At 39.0% G+C, this 19,735-nt stretch overlaps 1 protein-coding gene across 1 annotated transcript in view; it reads left to right on the top strand.

Annotated features, from left to right (window-relative positions):
* The window catches only part of ECPAS (Ecm29 proteasome adaptor and scaffold), a 102,000-nt gene that overhangs the window by 48,475 nt on the left and 33,790 nt on the right, over positions 1-19,735 (top strand). The window contains exons 10-25 of the mRNA XM_081103897.1: positions 19-104; positions 342-420; positions 2,489-2,538; positions 3,567-3,633; positions 3,723-3,845; positions 4,681-4,784; positions 5,203-5,326; positions 6,583-6,663; positions 7,743-7,968; positions 8,368-8,459; positions 10,128-10,262; positions 11,004-11,166; positions 11,864-12,036; positions 13,914-14,015; positions 16,860-16,983; positions 19,160-19,305. Of these exons, the coding sequence (XP_080960023.1) occupies positions 19-104; positions 342-420; positions 2,489-2,538; positions 3,567-3,633; positions 3,723-3,845; positions 4,681-4,784; positions 5,203-5,326; positions 6,583-6,663; positions 7,743-7,968; positions 8,368-8,459; positions 10,128-10,262; positions 11,004-11,166; positions 11,864-12,036; positions 13,914-14,015; positions 16,860-16,983; positions 19,160-19,305 (1,875 nt within the window). The remainder of the gene's footprint in view (positions 1-18; positions 105-341; positions 421-2,488; positions 2,539-3,566; positions 3,634-3,722; positions 3,846-4,680; positions 4,785-5,202; positions 5,327-6,582; positions 6,664-7,742; positions 7,969-8,367; positions 8,460-10,127; positions 10,263-11,003; positions 11,167-11,863; positions 12,037-13,913; positions 14,016-16,859; positions 16,984-19,159; positions 19,306-19,735) is intronic.

Raw genomic sequence — 19,735 nt, 5'->3', positions numbered from 1 at the left:
CTAGTTTCTTTCTCATAGGTGGTGTATGATGGACTCTTTGGTACAAATACAAATTCAAAATTAAGAACATTATCTCTGCAATTTGTGCATCACATTTGTATAACGTAAGTTTTTCAAACTATTTGACTATAAAGTTTTTTTAAACTGTTGGAGTGATCAAATGATTAAAGTATGTCTTATCTAGAAAGAAATCAGGTTTGCTAATCTTTTAAAAATTTCAGATTTTAATAGATTATTTTAATTTATTTCAGTTGTTTCTAATTATTTTAAGTATCTGAAAAGATATGTAATTATGAGAGTCTTATCTTGCTTTGTGTATGTGTGCTATTTTTTTTTTAAAGTTGCCCAGAAATCAAGATTAAGCCATTAGGCCCAATGCTTTTGAATGGCCTCACCAAGCTAATCAATGAGTATAAAGAAGTAAGTAACTTATCTCAAATTTTGTTAACATTTTATATTTTAAAATATTTTCTATTATAAACTTTCCTGGTCTTCTACATGTTGGTTTAGTTAGTTATAGGTTGATATTATTCCATCGTTTCTTAACTTTTTACTTGAAGTGGTGCAAATTGCAGAAATTACTGGAATCTTTTTAGTTTTCTTTTGGAAATAAGTGTTAAAAACTGATATGAATCAGTTTTTATGAAAAAAGTCATCACTTTTTTAAATAACATTTTAAAAAACAAAGACATTTTATTCTGTTTTTAGGCACTGTGTAAAAATGGAGTGAAAATAATTAAATTTTATTATTTATTTATTTATTTTTAAAAAATATATTTATTGACTTTTTACAGAGAGGAAGGGAGAGGGATAGAGAGTTAGAAACATCAATGAGAGAGAAACATCGATCAGCTGCCTCCTGCACACTCCCCACTAGAGATGTGCCCACAACCAGGATACATGCCCTTGACCTGAATCAAACCCGGGACCCTTGAGTCCACAGGCCGACGCTCTATCCACTGAGCCAAACCGGTTAGGGCTAAATTTTATTTTATGATTAATTTCTATATGGTTGTTTTGGATTTGCTTATATATTGAGAAACAGTGTTAATTCTTAGGGTCTGAGATATTACTGATTCAGAATTCCGTTAAAACATGCATTCAGTAAATTTTTGATTCCTTAAGCTAAGTCAGATGAGGACTCTTTGGATTGTAGCATTTCAAATCCCATTATTATTAGTCCATGCAATATCACTCTTATCATCTCCAGTATTTCAGGGGAATTTACTTAAAAAATAAAGTCTCAAGAACTCCAGTTAGCATTATCTTCCTAAGTCTTAGTTAAGCATGAATGCATGTTTGCAATAGTTTAGTGATTGAGATTTTGCCACTTGGAGTCAGAATTGAGTTCAAATCCTACTTTTGTTTTTTTGGTGAGTTACTTGCTTTTTTGGACCTTTGATTTTTATTAGAAAAATGAAAATAATACCATTTAGTTGGGTTATCGTGAACATTAAATGAAATATGCACATAAATTATTCAGCACAATGAAGGCACCTTAGTAGATGTTATTATTAGCTAAAAGCTGTTAGTTGTGCAGTTATAACGCAGTTGAGCTATGGGGGCAGTGTTGGGCCTGGCTGTCCTGTCTGCTATTGAAAGTGCTTGTGTGGTTTTTAAGGCCTAGGAACCAGATTATTTTTATGGCATACATAGTCAGATGCTTTGGATGGTTGGTAGATATAAAAATGCTTTGGGGCTTTTTAGGAGAATTTGTGTATTTAAAAATAGATTAGAGAGGCCAGATAAACCACAGGGCCCTAATCTCCTTACTTGCAGGTGACACCTGCATGTCTTCCCAATGATGAATCCATAAAGTTGAATCCATGAGAGTGGTCATGCAGGTGTAGGAGAGTGAATCTTATGTTAAATGTACAAACTTCAGCTCACACAAATGTTATTTTTTCTTAGTAATCAGACAGACAATTGGTTTCCATTAAACCATGTAAAATATTTTTGAGGAGGCAACCTCACTAACATACTTGATGACTATGATCCCTTTAATTTTTTATAGTGGAAGACATGAAAAGTGCAGATTTTAAAGGAATCGCTCACTGCAATTTTGGGTGAAAAAGGGAGGATCTTAGCTTGTTTGATCAGTGGTGAATTTTCTAATAAGTTAATAAACTTTTTCTAACGTGTTAAAGATAAATTTTGGTGTTTGCAGGTTACATAGTGTTGAAAAGAGCCTAAACTTAGTACTAGCTAAGAAACCTTTTTATATATAACCACTGCATTTTCTTTTGGGAGTGAGTTGGGGATAAAAGGTTTTATTTGTTTTTCCCTTTAATTAGTGTGATGAATTCTGGGTTTAGACTTGTTCTGTTTGTTTTGTTTGGATGCTAATATCATGCAGTTAGGCAGAGTGAGACCAGGTTTACCAAGGAATAAAGTAATGCATGTAATTGCAGCAAAAGGTTTTGCCGTTTACTGTGTTGTTGTGTTTTTTTTTGTCTGTTTTTGTTCTTTTTTTCTTCTTAATTTCAAGGACCCTAAGCTACTGTCAATGGCATATTCAGCTGTTGGAAAACTCTCCAGGTGAGTAAACTCTTTTTCAGTGAGAGATATCCTGTTGTATACTAAGAAAAGTTATGTGGCATTTAATAATGGATGGAGAGTAAGTTTGTGTGATTCTGAAAGGAAATGCATTTAATGGCCATAGGTTGTTTAGAAATGTCTTCCTTGTAGCAGGAAAATTATATGATAAATTTTAATTTGCACTTAAAGATATGTTACCATGTTAAATAGTAGTCTTGAAATGAATTTTGAACTGGATTGTGTCATGATGGGTTACATTTTCTTGTATGCTAGAAACATTCGACCTCAGGTGTTCTTGTTGCTATGTACTATTAGTCTTTATAATCCCCATAAACAAGGTTTGCTAGTGATTTTCTTTTCTGATAGTGTTATATTAGGATTCCAAGTGGCCTGGTTTCCAAAGATGGATTTTTTTCTTCTGCTTAGTATGCTTTCCTCCTTCTAGTTCCTCCTGGTTTCCTTTCCTTCACTATATTTCTAAGCAGGGAGGTAGAGGTCAGCATCCTCAGTGGCCCTAGGTGCTCCTTTTAGTCCTGATGCATGTTCTGCTTTGGCCTGTGTAGACTAGGTCTTGCTTTTCTTTCTATGCAGGGAAGGGAACTTCAGGGCTCAGAAAACCACCTGAGATCAGCTGATACAGCGCAGGCTTGTCAGCACACCTTGTCCATTGTCTGTTGGCATGAAGTAACAAAGCCCCTTATCACACTAGCCTTTAGTTTAAATAGCAATTTAGTCTTAATTTTCTATTTTCTTTATATTAAAATCAGAAATATTAACTGAATGCATGGAATATAATGAAGAAAATATCTGGATAATGTGTCTATTCATCAAGGGTTACTTGGATTAGACAGCTGAAGTATTAACTTTTTATTTATAAAAATATTTGGCTCTGTGGGTAGGTAAACTAATGATGCTGACATGATGTCCAGAGATGAAATTGCAGGCTCAGGAAAATTTGTATTTAATTTTATTTTCTTCCATGTCATGGAAACTTATGGTAGTAAAGGTAGTCTTGTATTCTCTTACAGTCGAATGCCCCATTTGTTCACTAAGGATATAGCTCTCGTGCAGCAGCTCTTTGAGGCCTTGTGCAAGGTAGGGAAACACCTGGCCAGTAATGCTTCCTGCTTAAATGCTCACCTGGAAACCCAATAAGGAGGGAAACACTTTTCATTATTGTTTAGGAAGAGCCCGAGACTCGACTTGCTATTCAAGAAGCATTATCTATGATGGTTGGAGCTTACAGTACTTTGGAAGGAGCACAGAGAACTCTCATGGAGGCACTTGTGGCTTCATACTTGATAAAGGTAGGTCCAACTATGTGAACTCTAATGGTTGGTAGTATATGCATCTTACTTTAAAAAAAATATATATGTTTATTGATTTCAGAGAGTAAGGGAGAGGGAGAGATAGAGACATCAATGATGAGAGAGACAAAATTAATTGGCTGGGAATTGAGCCAGCGTCCTAGGCATGTGCCCTGACCAGGAATCGAACCATGACCTCCCGTTTCATAGGTTGATGTTCAACCACTGAGCCACACCAGCTGAGCTAGATTCTTTTTCTGGTTGAACTTTGTATTCATAGATTATTAGTCTATTTAAGTTAACTTAATATACTTATGTAATTGAAACTTTGCTTTGGAGCCAGTTTTAACTTTAGAACTAATCTGAAAAAGCATGAGATATTTTGCTTCAAATTTTTAGGGATTCCAAGTAAACTCTATATTCCCTGCAAAATATCTAAATTTGACTCATGTGACTTTGAGTTTGAGAGTTAGAGAAACAGGTTGTAGCCAGAAAATCACGGTGACCTTGGTCCCAAGGTTGGGCTGAGGACGTGCATCTATAGAGAGAAAGTCTCTGGCTGTGGTCTTTGTAGGTTTTCCTGCTTTATTTGGAAGGTCCTCTTAGATCATAGAAGTACTTTTTAAGTAATATCACTGTCTAAAGACTTTTAAGCAACATGGTCAAAGATTTTGCACAATTGCTTTGTCTTGATTTTATTTATTTAGACATTTATTGAAATAGCAAATTAACTTTTGATTATATATAATTAATATGACTTATCCTGACTAGAATGAGTTGTTGGTAATTATTTTTAATCTGTGGGTGTTTTTGCGTGTGTTTGTATGTCATATAGCCTGAAGTTCAAGTTCGACAGGTGGCTGTGAAATTTGCCAGCACAGTGTTTCCCTCAGATCATATACCCTCCAGATATTTGCTCTTACTAGCTGCAGGAGATCCGTAAGTTTTTAAAGGTGTTAATTTTGAATTTGGGTTCATTTTAAATTTATTTAAGCATTACTAAAATTATGTTTAAAATGTTGGTCTATGGAGTTTAGAAGCAATTTATTAAAGAGTTAAAAGTATGTCCCTTGGTATGATATAAATCTGTAGTCATAGCCTGTCTCTCTCTCTTTTTTTTTTGTGTGTGTGTGGGTAAAATTCAAAGATGCAAGCCACATGACTCTTCAGATCTCAAGAAATTGCCCCAAAGAAGTAATTTCTTATAATGTATCTTATGACCCTGCTTAGATAGCCAAGAATATATTTAAGGCATTTTCTCAAAACCTCAGCTGCCAAATACAATTGCTGTTCTTTGTCTTCAAATTATTATTCTGCAATTGGTAAGATTGATTTTTTATTCTTGTTTGTCTGAAAGACGGGAAGAAGTTCATGGAGAAGCACAACGAGTATTAAGGTGTCTTCCTGGTAAAAACAGAAAAGAAAGTGCTTCTAAGCAGATGCCTTCTTTCCCAGAAATGGTATATTATATCCAAGAAAAGGTAAGGCATTGGACTTCAGATAATTAGTTTGAGTTATATAATGGATGATGAAATTAAACATACATATTTTAGTGACACCTTTAAAATGTTATCATCACTAAGTGTTGAATAGTAGTAACAGTTCTAACAATGTCAATATTTACAATAAGAGGAAGGTACAGAATGAAGAGAAAAAAATTTATTTTCAAATGTAATTGATCTCTTTTGACCAAATCTACATTGATTGCAATTTCTTTTATCTTCTTCAACACTTCGGCTGTATTTGAAATTTGTTCCCTTGGTATGACATGCTTCAAAATACATCTCCTTTTTATTTTTAATGACATTACTTGAGGCATCATAAGTTTAAGAATGATGCAGGGAGCAGTTCAGATTTTTTCCACTGTGATCATAAGAGAACATCACATCTGCTTTTGCAAGTCATCTGTTTTGGCAGTGTTCTCTGTTGATAGATCAGAGAGTATTGGCAGCCCTGACCCCCAGCCCTTATCCTATTCTGCTGTTTATATCAGTGTTTCTTTGAGTATGATGAGGAGGGGGGGAGGGGGTGTACTCCAGCACACTCTGCCTCGACTGGTGGTCCTAGCTTTGTGCTCAGACAGTCATCTGAAGGGAGTTGGCGGGTGAGTACTAAGCGTCCATGGTTCTTTTCTCCATCGCACAGTCCTGCTTGTGGTCAGAAGATGCTCTTGTGTGCACATTTTCTTCCTGCTTCAGTTGTTAATAAAGAGTTGGCATGCAGTGGCCTGGGGTGGCTGTGTCAGTAGATGCCTGGAGTAGGTTTATTCTTTTTATTATTTATTTATTTAAAATATGTTTTATGGATTTTTTTGCAGAGAGGAAGGGAGAGGGATAGAGAGTTAGAAACATCAATGAGAGAGAAACATTGATCAGCTGCCTCCTGCACAATCCCTACTGGGGATGTGCCCGCAACCAAGGTACATGCCCTTGACCGGAATTGAACCTGGGACCCTTGAGTACGCAGGCTGACGCTATATCCACTGAGCCAAACTGGTTAGGGCAGGTTTATTCTTTTAAAAACAAACCAGTAAAAACATGAAGAAAATGCAACACACCTGTTATTTAGAGTGAGGGACATGAATAGTCAGCATGATTAATGGAAAAATGTTTTGACTAGAAAGAACCAGTTTCAAACAGTAATGCAGCTTGAAGTACAGTTATTTTCAAACTGAGGAAGGACATGTGCTCCATTTTTCAATAATTTTTCAGTGTTTGTTTTGGGCTTATTTTGTTAGGCTTCCCATCGAATGAAAACTCCAGCCAAGTACATGACTGGGACCACTGTCCTTCCATTTAATCCAGCAGCCTTTGGAGAGGTAGGATTGGCATATATTTCTATTTTGTGTTCTCTGAATATTCTAAAAGATAATGTCACACCCAAAGAGATGTCTGCAAATATTTTGTGTTCTAGATAAATTTATATTGTGGTGTCATTGTTCTTCATAGTTGTTTATTAGAAAAACAGTAATGGTAATTGGAATTATTTTAATTCATAGTGGAGTTGATAAATATATTTATCTCAGCTGAGATTCTCTTTGTGAAAGAACTGGATGCTCCACATTGATTACTCTTAAGATTTTACAGCAAATAGATTTGAATTTTAAAGCCAACAATATGTTGAAGTTGTTTGGATTATCTAGTTTTGAAGATTGGAGAGTGAGATTCACTTGTCATATTTACTAAGGGAAATTCTGTTGTTTAGGTCACTGACTTGCATTAATTAAATGACGAGAATAGGATTCCTCACAATGAAATTGCTGCCTGTCCTATCTTAGCTGTCAAGGAACGAGCTTCCAGAGGACTCCCGAGCAGCCAGTTTATATCAGAGGTTTTTATGGTGTCGTATTTGCTCTTCTGGAGATGATTGGAACCCGTTTTCTCAAATTCTTGTGTTAGTGGAGATTAAACACAACTTGACTTCCACAGGATTAGGTTATTTACCCCAGGTTTCTGCTCATTCTTTCTCTCTCTCTCTCTCTCTCTCTCTCTCTCTCTCCCTCTCTCTCTCTCCCCCTCTCCCCCTCTCCCCCTCTCCCCCCTCTCTTCTTCTCCCCCTCCCCCCCCATCTCTCCCTCACTCTCTCCCTCCCGCACATACACACAAACACATACACAGAGTATTGTAATTTTTTTAGACTTTAGGAGTTGAGTTTGCATTTTAACTATGTTAAATGCCACTAAAGAACACTCTTTGGATTTATAAAAGCTTATTAGGTAAATTTTACTCCATTATGGTAATTTCAGTTAACATATTGGGTCATGTTTTTCAGTTTCTGTGGGCATTTTTGAATGGCTTTATGAAGAAGGTAGAGGAGTCCAATCTGTCACTTGAAGAATATCCTCCCACGTTGATTTTTGGAGAAACTTACCTGGTATTCTTCTTTCTTCTGTTTTAGATAGTTCTTTACTTACGAATGTGCCTAGCTCACAGTGCGGGAGTGGTGCCCACCTCTCAGAGTTTGGCAGATATGCAAGATCATGCCCCAGCCATTGGACGCTATATAAGAACTTTAATGTCAGGCAACCAGGCAACATCCTCATCATCTTCTTCCAAGAGCGGAGAAACCAACCCTGTTCAGATCTACATCGGCCTGCTTCAGCAGCTGCTAGCGGGTGTTGGAGGTAGGAGGTTGTGATGCTGAGGACAAAGATTATAGCACTTGAGAAAAAAATCGAATTTTAACCTCAGCTAAGAATTTATAGCAAAATTACTTTTTCTCTTCACTACTGTGACTGAACATTAGTCTTTGTTTCTTTTTCTAAACTTATCTGATTCATCCTTGATGCATTGTTTCTCTTTTCAGAAGTAAATGGTGATAATAGATAATATTTTTACTTTGGAAGTGGGTGTGAAAAACAGGCCAGCTTAGTATAGATAACCAGTCTGTGAATATGCTGTATTGTCACACACTAGGTTAATTTTTCTTTTGTAGAACTAGGGACTGCCTCCTAAAGGAATTTAGTGATTCCTGATGTTTATCACTTCTCTTGAAATTAAAATGGTTCTGAATTCTTACTTAGGTTTGCCAGTCATGTACTGTCTCCTGGAAGCTGTCTCAGTGTATCCAGAAAAGCTGGCTACCAAGTTTGTAGACAAAACAGAATGGATAAAGGTATACCCTGTGCATGTATCTTTCTCTTTGAGTCTGCATATTTTAAGACTCATGATTTTATCTTCATGTCTGTGTTCCTATGACCAGTTCTGTCTTTAGGTCATTTTGAAAACTCTTTCATCGTCAAACACTTACTGAGAAACATGTAGGTTGTTGTATCTCAATGATCCATCTGGTGAGAGTGATAGATGAATTGAGAGTCATATGAGTACAAAATAATGATTTTTCTGTCTTTTAAAGTTTAACAGATTTATCTAGTTTAAGAAAAAATATGTAAAATGTCTCCCACCTACCCAAATCCTCCAACTTCCTGTCCCTTCCTATCTACCTGACAAATATACATGGTCATCACTTAATTATAGGTGGTGTACCTTCTAGAGTTTACTTAGGCATATATACACCAATAAAAATAAGCATTTTTTATTTTTATTCCTTCTTTTACACAAGGTAGCGCAGTTGTCACTTGTTTTATACCTTACTTGTTTTACCTTCCACTGCAACATGGAGGTATTCCTACGTAACTACAGAGAATGCATCCTCTTTAACAGCTTCATTGTTTTCCCCTGTATGAATGTACCATAATTTATATTAAATCCTTACTGATGGCCATTTAAGGTACTTCCAGTCTGCTGTAATGAACAGTTGCCATTTTGAAAATGAGGAAGTATGTTTTTTAATGGGTCCCGCAGAAGTGGAGTTGAGTACATGCATTTTAACAATTTTGACAGTGCACATCCATATGAGTGGTATCAATTTACACTCTCACCAGCTGTGTTGGAGAATGTTTTCATCCCATCATCACAATAAAAGAATTGCCAGGTTTAGAAATAAATACAAGATGCTCAGGTAAATTTGAATTTCGGTTAAACAGTGAATAATTTTCCTAGTATGGGTATGACCCATAGAGTTTTTGTGCTGTATAATTTCAACTTGAGTTATGGTTAAATGTACAGATTATCTTTTTCTGTGTGAAAGCATGAATGGAATTGACCAAGAGGTATGAGTTTTATACTTCTGGAAAATCTGCTCTCATGAAATTTCTTCTCGTTTAAAAGGTTTTTATTCTTTGTGAATATTTGCTGATTTTAAAATGATGTTAGTGTTTTTGACATTTGATCTTGTAGATCAGGCGCCATCAAGCTCTAGTCCATGTGCCAAATCTGTTGTGTTTTTATATGGCCTACAGGCTAAGAATGGTTTTTACATTTTTAAATGGTTAAAAAACACACACACAGAAACAAATAACACTTCCTGACATGAGATTTGAATAACACTTCCTGACATGAGACTTGGAATGTCCATAAAGCTGATTTGAAACACAGATACCCCTGTTTATTGTCTGTGGCTGCTTTTGCACTGCAGTGGCAGGATGGGGTTATGACAGAGACCACATGGCCCACAAAGCCTGTTTGGCCCTTTACAGAAAACATTTATTGACCTCTGTTTTAGATCATATGTGTCTTAGTTCCACCTCTTTATACTGTCTGTCTTTGATGAAAATGCATAGATTTTGGTATATAATTCAACTTTCATTTCACTTTGAAATACCTTGTGTTTTTATGTCCAATAGATTGAACAATTTAATGTATCACTTATTTTAATCTTAAATGTTAGATGTTTTCAGCAGGAAGATATATATATAAATATTTATTTTTCTATACCACTTAGAGCCTGATGAACAGCAGTAAAGAAGAGATGCGTGAACTGGCAGCGTTGTTTTATTCTGTGGTGGTATCCACAGTGTCGGGAAACGAGTTGAAGTTGATGATAGAACAGCTTATAAAGACTACAAAAAATAATCATGTATGTTACCAGTATGGTCTTCATTCTTTTTTGGTGGGAGATAGTGGAATTTTACAAAACATATCTAGTATATTTTTAGTTCTTGCATTCTCATTTGTAAAATGAACTTTTATGATTGTAAAGTTTAAATGAGATAATTGAATCAGTTCATTCAACAAACGAGTGCTTTGTGTCTGATTGGCACTGTTTTAGGTGCTAGGAATGAAATGGGGAGTAAATACATATGCTGCTGCCTATCATTGTGCCTCTTCTATCAGTAAATACCACATGCTTTCAAATATTTTATTGCTTACTTTGTGTTTGGAGGTTTGAGCAATTAGAAGTAGGATCTGTTTATTGTATTTGGTTGGCAATAGGAAGAAATTATTCTTGAAAATTATGATAGTGTAGTTGTATAAGTTACCTAAGTGCTATAAGCTAGAAGAAAGTTTGGGTGCTATAGGAACATGCAAGAGAGTCACCTCACCCAAAGTTGGAGTGGGAGTGGGATTAGGGAATCTAAATCTTGAAGTTAATCAAGACTTCGCTTAACTTCTTGGAATTGATCTGTGTTAGAAACTCAAAGTTTCTCTTGTTCCCTAAACCTGATTCTTTAGCATCCAGTAGAACCTCAAAGATCACTTTATTCTTTGGCCTTATGTTTTGTTGGGGAGATGACTAATAAACACACAGTTATTTCAGTGTATTCTTGCACATGTAAGAGAGAGACAGAGACATATGCTATTGTGTTGTTAAACTCAGAGCCCAGAGATACAGCACGGATCCGTGCTCGCATTGGGATTCACCATAGGAAGATATTTGGCTAAAAAGAAAATGGGAATGGCAGAGCAACAAGACCTGGAGACAAATGCTGCTTTCCTGCCTGAACAAGAGGAACTCATTCAGAGCGCCACAGAGACAATAGGTAGTTAATGTGTTTATGCTGATTGGGATGTCACAATTTTTGCATTAGGTTAAAATTAAATATAGCATTTTGATTTCTTTTTTTAAAAATATATTTTTATTGATTTCAGATAGAGGAAGGGAGAGGGAGAGAGAGAGATTGAAACATCAATGATGAGAAAGAATCATTGATTGGCTACCTCCTGCACATCCCCTACTGGGGATCGAGCCCACAACCCAGGCATGTGCCCCCTGACCCGAATCAGACCCGAGACCCTTCAATCCACAGGCGGACATTCTATCCATTGAGTCAAACTGGATAGGACCATTTTTATTTCTTTTTACAGTAGTGAACTTTAAAGGCACAAGCCTTTGTGTAAACCTTACTCGATGCTAAATAAACTCTGTGTTTTAATAACAAAACTACCTTCTTTTGTCTTTACTGTATGTTTTACAACATGATTCTATTATGGGAAAAACTTCAAACATTAAAAAAAGACACTGCTTTATGCCCTGTTCCTACTGTTTTTTTTTATCTGTTTATATACTTATATGTATAGCCCCTTTCTGTGTTTACTAAGTAAACATTAATGAATTAAATAGAGGATACTACAGACTTTGATTTTGTTTTACTGTCTTTAAAAAAATCTTGAATACATTTCTTTGATTTACAAGGATAATAGTATTTTCTTCTCAGTTTTGTCTAAATGTGTTTACAGGATCATTTTTGGACAGTACATCGCCCCTCCTGGCAATTGCTGCTTGTACAGCCCTGGGTGAAATTGGCAGAAATGGTCCTCTCCCAATCCCCAGTGAGGGATCTGGCTTTACCAAGCAACATCTTGTGGAAAGCTTACTAAATAGAATACCCTCCAGTAAAGAAACAAATAAGGTAAGTCTCTTTCTTTATTCCTTCCTTTCTGAAATTTACATATGAATTGTAATTAGGATGGCATTGCAGCTGGAAGAGGATTTAATATGAAAAGGAATGAGAGGAAAGTCTAGGTGAGTTAGGGATGATTTGGCATAACCTTCGTGTGTGCACCATCTGACCCAGTTACTCCAATGTAGGCAATAACTACGAAGATTTAGATACAGTGTTAAGTGCATCAGTTCTTTTGTCAGACAAAAGGTGGATAATAAAGTATTAAATAATTTGATGATTTTTGTTATTTTAGACCAAATCTAAGTCTTAACCACTTGTAGTGAGTTTGGTTTAAAGAAGACTGGGCATTAGTAAGCAGTGCGAGTAATCTGTGAGGGAAAGGACATTTATAGTTTCTTAGTTTTAGGTAAAAATTTTCATGGACTTTAAGACATTTCCTTTGTGGTCAAAGCACCTCAGTGTTGAAGTATGAGATGATTTAACGGGCAGAAGAATCAGTTTACTATAAGTTTAATAAATATGTAATCTTATTCTTGGTGTAGCTACTGGTTAAATCTTTGGGAAGATTACACAGTGTAGTTTTTTAAAATATATTTTTATTGATTTCAGAGAGGAAGGGAGAGGGAGAGAGAGATAGAAACATCAATGATGAGAAAAAATCATTGATCGGCTGCCTCCTGCACCTACTAGAGATTGAGCCTGCAACCCAGACATGTGCCCTTGACTGGAATTGAACCTGGGACTCTTCAGTCCTCAGGCCGATGCTCTATCCACTGAGCCAACCAGCTAGGGCCACAATGTAGATTTTACTTGTCATTATTAACTAGTGGCCTGGTACACAAAATTTGTGCACTTTGGAGGGGGGTGTCCCTGAGCCCGGCCTGCGTGTTCTTGCAGTCCAGGAGCTCTCAGGCAATGTCCGACTGAAGGCTTAGACCTGGCAGTCAGACATCCTTAGTGCTGCGGTGGAGTCAGGAGAGGGTCCCGCCACTGCTGCTGCGCTTGCCAGCCATGAGCCTGGCTTCTGGCTGAGTGGTGCTCCCCCTGTGGGAGCACGTTGACCACCAGGGGGCAGCTCCTGTGTTGAGCATCTGCCCCCTGGTGGTCAGTGCACGTAATAGTGACCGGTCGTTCTGCTGTTTGGTTGATTTGCATATTCAGCTTTTATTATATAGGATTACCAACCACTGTTGAGCACTTGTAATGTGCCAGGTATTTGCTAAGTGCTTTGCATACATTAATTAATTGAATCCTCCAAAAGGTCTAGTGAAGTAGGTACAGTTGTCATCTGTGTTTTCCAGATGAAGAAACAGAGTCATAGAGAGGTGAAGTGACTTGCCTAAGGTCACATACCTATAAAGGCTAAAGAAATATTCAGGATGTATGATTTGATCTTAGGTCCTTTTTAAAAAAAAAACAAAAACAAAAAAACCTTTTTTTATTTTTGAAACTATTACAGATATCTCCCCCTCCCCTTTACTCCACTCCTCCCAGTCCCTACTCACTCCCCCATGTCGTCACTACCCTATTGCTTGTGTCCATGGACTATGCATATAAGTATATATAAGTTCTTTGGTTTATCTCTTTGGGCCCAGAACCTACATTTATAACTGTTATGGTTTGAAGGATGATAATCCTAGTTAAAGGCTTTCTTTTTTCTTCTTTTGCATCTATGGACCCTTAATGGACTCAGTTTGGTGTTTTTTTCCCTCCAATGTCTTACAGATATAATTCTGTAAAATTGGAGACTATAAAAACACCCATGTATGCACTGCTGCATTATTATTTAGACAGACTGCCCCCTTCCTGCCTTCTCATTTTGGAAACACTCTTCTGGGATAAAGCTGTTAAATGCTTTAAAAAATAATTCTCTTTTATTCTAGATGAAAGAACGAGCAATCCAAACACTGGGATATTTTCCAGTTGGGGATGGAGATTTTCCTCATCAGAAACTCCTCTTGCAAGGTCTGATGGATTCTGTGGAGGTATATATATTGCTTTCTGATTATTAGTCATTCAAACACAAGGCATGCTGTGAGATTTTAAATTAAACTTGTATTTATTTATTCACCAAGTACTTATTGAGTGCCAGCCTTGGGCTCATCACGATGATTGGCATAGCATTGACTAAATCACTTATGTGGGAAAGTCCTTTTCTCATAATTTTTGAGTAAAGCATGGTGCAGTGTGGGTAGGAGGGAAATCTACCCAGTTGCTTAGATGTGGGGAGTGGGTGCTGCTATTCCAGTTGCTCTTGCGTCTGATGACTTAGCTCTGTCCTCCAGTGTAGTGAGGACCTGCCATTTGACAGCTGCTGGCCCAGTGTGATGAGGGTCTAAGTGCAGCCCTATCTGGCCCCTGATCCAGCCTCAATTCTTGTCACTCACTCACATTTGTATACACTAGCCTCTGCTTCCTTTGCCCTTAGCTTTTGAAAGGCCCATACTTCTTTCTTGGGTTGTTGCTGTGCCCCTTGAAAAGCCTGCCCTGACCCTTCAAGCTAGAGTACATAGGTTCTTCAGTTATCTATGCTGTCATGACCCTCCATTCTTCTTCACAGCATTTATCACTGTCTCTAATTGCTCACTAGACTGAAGGCAAAGTCTGTTTTGCTCCTCATTATAAAACAACACAAAAGTAAAGAGATAATATAATGAGTCCCCATGTGCCTATTTTTACTTCTTTTATTTATTTCTTTATTTCTGGACTACTTAAGGCATTATAGATAGCATATCATTCATAAATGGAGTTAAGGGTTTTGTTTTTGTTTGTAATGCCAGCTTTGTTGTTACTAACAATTGGAAGCATGTAGAAAATAGGCACATTAAACGAACCCCTAATATAGGATTCTCTGTGTTGAAATACCTTTTTCTCAGGGATAGAAGCCCTTAAATCCTTTTTTCTCAGAATAGGAATCGTGATACCAGCATTTGACACCTCATTTGGTTGATTGAGCTTAGGAATGGCTAAACTGTTGTCGTAGGTATGCCTTGTAAAGCTCTCCACAAAGGTTAATATTCCCATATCACTCCTACTTTCTGTTCTTTATTATCTTATTTCTTCATTTTTCCATTTCTTTCAATTCATGGTATACAATACCAAAAGGAACTGAGATCCAGTTTTGTGCTAAGTCAGTGCTCGTAATTGTGCCAAAATTTCAAAATCAAATTAAAAAATTCCTGAAAAGAATTTTTCTAACATTTGATTTTTGAAATAATTTCAAACTAACAGCGTAGTTGTAAGGATAGTATGAAGAACTTCTTTATACCCTTTATCCAGGGTTACCAATTTTAACATTTTACCACATATATTTTATTATTCTATATTTTTTTAAGAAACCATTTAGAATAACTTGTAGATATCATGTAACTTATGATTGAAAAGAGTTGTTAGTAAATTATAGTGGTTGCTATTGTAGTGCAGTTATTACAAATCAGGTATCCACCAGAAGTTTTCTGTACATTCACCTCATTTAATCCTTCCAGCCTGATGAGGTGGGTGTTATGCTCATCTATATATATAAAAGCCTAAGCGACCGAATGACCGGTCGACCAGTCACTATGACGCACACTGACCACCAGGGGGCAGACACTCAATGCAGGAGCTGCCCCCTGGTGGTCAGTGCACTCCAACAGTGGGAGTGCTGTGCTGCTCAGCTGACCCATCCATCCTGGCAGCCCACCCGGTGGCAGCCACTCCCTCCCTCAGTAGTCCTGCAGGTCCAATCTCTGGAGAATGGGCCAGGCACCAATGGACTGGCGCCACCAGCATGATCCTGACAGCTCTGCTGGCTTCCTGGAACTCGGCCTTGGGCACCGTGGTCGCTTCCCCTCCCTAGACTCAGCAAGGAAAAAACGATATAGAAGTGGCTGCCAGGTGGTTCCCAACAACTGGTGCAAGTGTCAGCAGGACAGATTTGGATCCTGTGCTGGCAAGGGTATCCCATTGCCCACTCGGAGGGCTGATCGTGTCCCAGCCCATTCCCCCCCGCCAACCCTGTGATGGGTGCCAGATGCAGGGCTCATGGCTGGCAAGTACTGCCTCTCCCAGTCAGGACTGACGGCGTGACCCCGAGGCAGATGGAGAGGGGCCAGGATGAACGGGAGCTGCAGGCAGGAGTGGCAGGTGGTGTTGGACTGCCAGTTTTGGCCCAATCCCCGCAGGCCATGCCGAGGGACCCCACCCATGCACGAATTTGTGCATCGGGCCTCTAGTATTACATATAACCAGTTGAGGCTCAATTTAAATAAGAGTAGGAAGCTGGTGAGAGACAGCTAGAATTTGCACTGAGATCTGTGTGGCTTCTAAGTCCATGCCCTTCCCCCCAGGTTAATGGTATCATGCTTCCAAAGATTAAAAATCATTCTCGCCCTGGCCAGTTTGGCTCGGTGGATAGAGCGTCGGCCTGCGGACTGAAGGGTCTCAGGTTCGATTCCGGTCAAGGTCATGTACCTTGGTTGCGGGCACATCCCCAGTGGGGGGTGTGCAAGAGGCAGCTGATCGATGTTTCTCTCTCATCGATGTTTCTAACTCTCTATTCCTCTCCCTTCCTCTCTGTAAAAAATCAATAAAATATACTTTAAAAAAAAATCATTGTGTCATGGTTCCCTACGGAGGGTGAGGAGAGGAGTGCAACATGGACTTGGAAAAAGATCTCTAAGTCATCTTACCTTTTCTATTCCTTCACTTTACCTCACTTTTGAACCACCTGTGTTAGCTGAAAGCAGTCCAGGCAAAAGAGAGAAATGGTATTCAGTAGCCTTTCCATAAAATGAATGCTACTGGGAAATGTTCTCTCTGATTCATGGCATTTGTTTCCTTCATTGCAGGCCAAGCAGATTGAACTTCAGTTCACTATCGGTGAGGCCATTACCAGTGCTGCAATAGGAACCAGCTCCGTGGCTGCCCGGGATGCCTGGCTGGTGACTGAGGAAGAGTACTCCCCTCCTGCTGGTACCAAATATTCAGCAAATTGATCTGTAATCCCCAAGTAACCCTTTTCTGTTCTTTTTATCCACATTTGAAGCTAAAGAAAAACGTATACATTCTATTTTAACTCTTCTTTACATACTTATATCTGTCTTAGTTTGGTTTAGTCAAGAGAAATAGTTGGTTAAAGGAGAGTGAGCATGTCATGAATGAGAACTCCTTTTTTAGTCTTTTGGCAAGCAAGCAGGGAGTTAGGTGTGGGTACCTTGTGCTCTTTTCATGAGGATTGGTGTATTTTGCCAGTTTTATAAGTGTAGGCATAGCAGTTTCCCAATGATGTATCTATCCCCTAACCCTTTATCACATAACTAGAGGCCCGGTGAACCCTTTATCACATAACTAGAGGCCCGGTGCATGAATTTGTGCATGGGTGGGGTCCCTAGGCCTGGACAGCGATCAGGGCCGATCAGGGGGGCTGGGCGGCCCAGGGGAAGGGACCATGGGAGGTTGGCTGGCCACGGGGAGGGAACATAGGAGGTTGGTCAGCTGGAGGGAGGGGCTGCAAGAGGTTGGCCGGCGGGGGGAGGGACTGTGGGAGGTTGGCTTTTGGAGTGCACTGACCACCAGGGGGCAGCTCCTGTGTTGAGTGTCTGCCCCCTGGTGGTCAGTGCACATCATAGCAACTGGTTGGCTGGTTGTTGGGTCGTTCGGTCATTTGGTCGTTAGGTTGTTAGGTCATTGGGTCGCTTAGGCTTTTATATATATAGATGAGGCTTCAATGTCTTCTGCTCACCCTCCAGCTGCCTCTGTGCTAGAAGAAGGGAGTTATTACTTACGCTGGGGAAGGCTGTGGAAGATAGATTTTTGTAGAGTGGTGGTGGGAGGGAGCAGGGAAAATTGCCTCACTGGCTCTTGTTCCTCCACACTCCTCCTGGTCTGTGTTGGAATGCCCCAAGTCACTTGCAGGTGAGCTGGGGCTAATGACTTCATGGACAGACCTAGAAGACAATTGGATGTATGAGTGTGGAATGTTGAAGAGTTCCAGGTTGGAAATCTGGGAGGGTCGTGTAGAGATAGTAGTTGAGGCCATGAACTTCAACATGATCACCAAGGGAGTGAGTAGAAAAGAGCTCAACAAAAGAGCCCTGGGTTCCCCAGAGTTTCAGGCTTTGGTAGTTTAGAATAAGCCAGGGAAGGACAGGTAAAAAGGAGCACTCTGAAAAGGCGTCCTGGAAGTGAAGTAAAGAAAATCTATGAACAGGCGTGTGGTGGGGATCAACTGGGGCATATATACTGCTGATAGATCAGTTAAGCTGAGAAGCAAAAAGTCATCATTGAAGTTAGCAACAGGACGGTTATTGTTGACTTTTACGAGTAATTTCTCTGGAGTGGAGAAGGTAAAAGCCTCATTTTTGAGTGGGTTCAGGAAAAAAATAAGAGGAGAGAAATATAGAGCATGAGTACAGATAACTATTTTGAAATGTTTTGATGTAAAGCAGTGGTTCTCGACTAGGAGAGGGAGCTTTTGCCCCACAAGGGACATTTGGAAATGTCCGGGCCCTGGAGAGCGTCAGTGCGCTGGTCTCCAGTAGGTGGAGGCCCCGGATGCTGCTAAACCTTATAGTGCACAGGACCGCGCCCGCAACAAACTGTCCCACCCCCAGTGGCAGTGGTGTTGAGGGTGAGGGACCCTGAGGAAGTAAAGGAAAGGAGAAAAGTAGTAGAACAGCTGGAGAGGAGAGTGAAGTCAAAAGAGGTTGGTTTGTGTGTTAGTTTCTAGATGGGGGATGGGAACGATATAATGGAGAAAGAAAAAGGGCTGAGACAGGAGAGTGGGGATAATTTTTTTCTAAATATTTTTTTTTAAAGAGAAGTTTTAGGTTCACAACAAAATTAATAGGAAGGTAAGGATGTTTCCTGTATACCCACTGCCTCTACACATGCAGAATTTCCTCCATTATGGGGATACTTTTTCATTCTAAGGGACTAAACTTGAGTACCTTTGAAAGGTTATTTAGCTTATGCTAGGTTTTGACATGAATGATTATCAGTTCCTTCAGCAATTTATTTAAACACCTTAGTCACGTAAATTTTAATATTACAGGATTATTATATTGAGTAAATTGATTAAAATTTAACTTTTTCAGGAAACTCTTTGGTTATTTTAATTTCTTTTCATCATTCTTTGTTTCCCCCACAGGAGCCAAAGTGAATGATGTGGTTCCCTGGGTGTTGGATGTGATTTTAAATAAACATATCACCAGCCCTAATCCACACGTGAGGCAGGCAGCCTGCATCTGGCTCCTTTCCCTTGTGAGGAAGCTGAGTACCCATAGAGAAGTGAAGGTAAGCCATGCTGTAAATGCGATCAGCTCTACTGGGGAAGCCGCTATGAAATCTTAATAATTGAAGGGTAGTAGGAAGGAAAGTGTAAGAAGGTGAGGCAATCTGAGGTAAGGGCCATTAACCGATAACAGATATTTTGACATAAACTGTACGTGAAGGAATGAAGGATGGCAGCTGATACCTATTGGCTGGAAGATGATTCTAAACGGGAAGGCACACAACCAGAATGGTGAGGATGCGGCGGCTCAGACTGTGTGCATTAGACTACCTGTAGGCGGTCCCACCTTCAGTAGTTTGGCCACCCTCCTAGAGGAGAGCATTGCAGGGCTCGAGACTGCCGTGGGTCCTCAGATCTTACAGGTGTTGTGTATCCTGAGAGGAAGATTCTTATTCTCCTAGAGAGGAGGAGTTTCACTTTTCTCAGTGCCTC

The sequence above is a fragment of the Myotis nattereri genome (assembly GCF_964212035.1).
Source record: "Myotis nattereri genome assembly, chromosome: 12".
In the NCBI taxonomy this organism is placed as follows: domain Eukaryota; kingdom Metazoa; phylum Chordata; class Mammalia; order Chiroptera; family Vespertilionidae; genus Myotis; species Myotis nattereri.
This window is presented reverse-complemented; position numbering and strand designations above follow the sequence as displayed.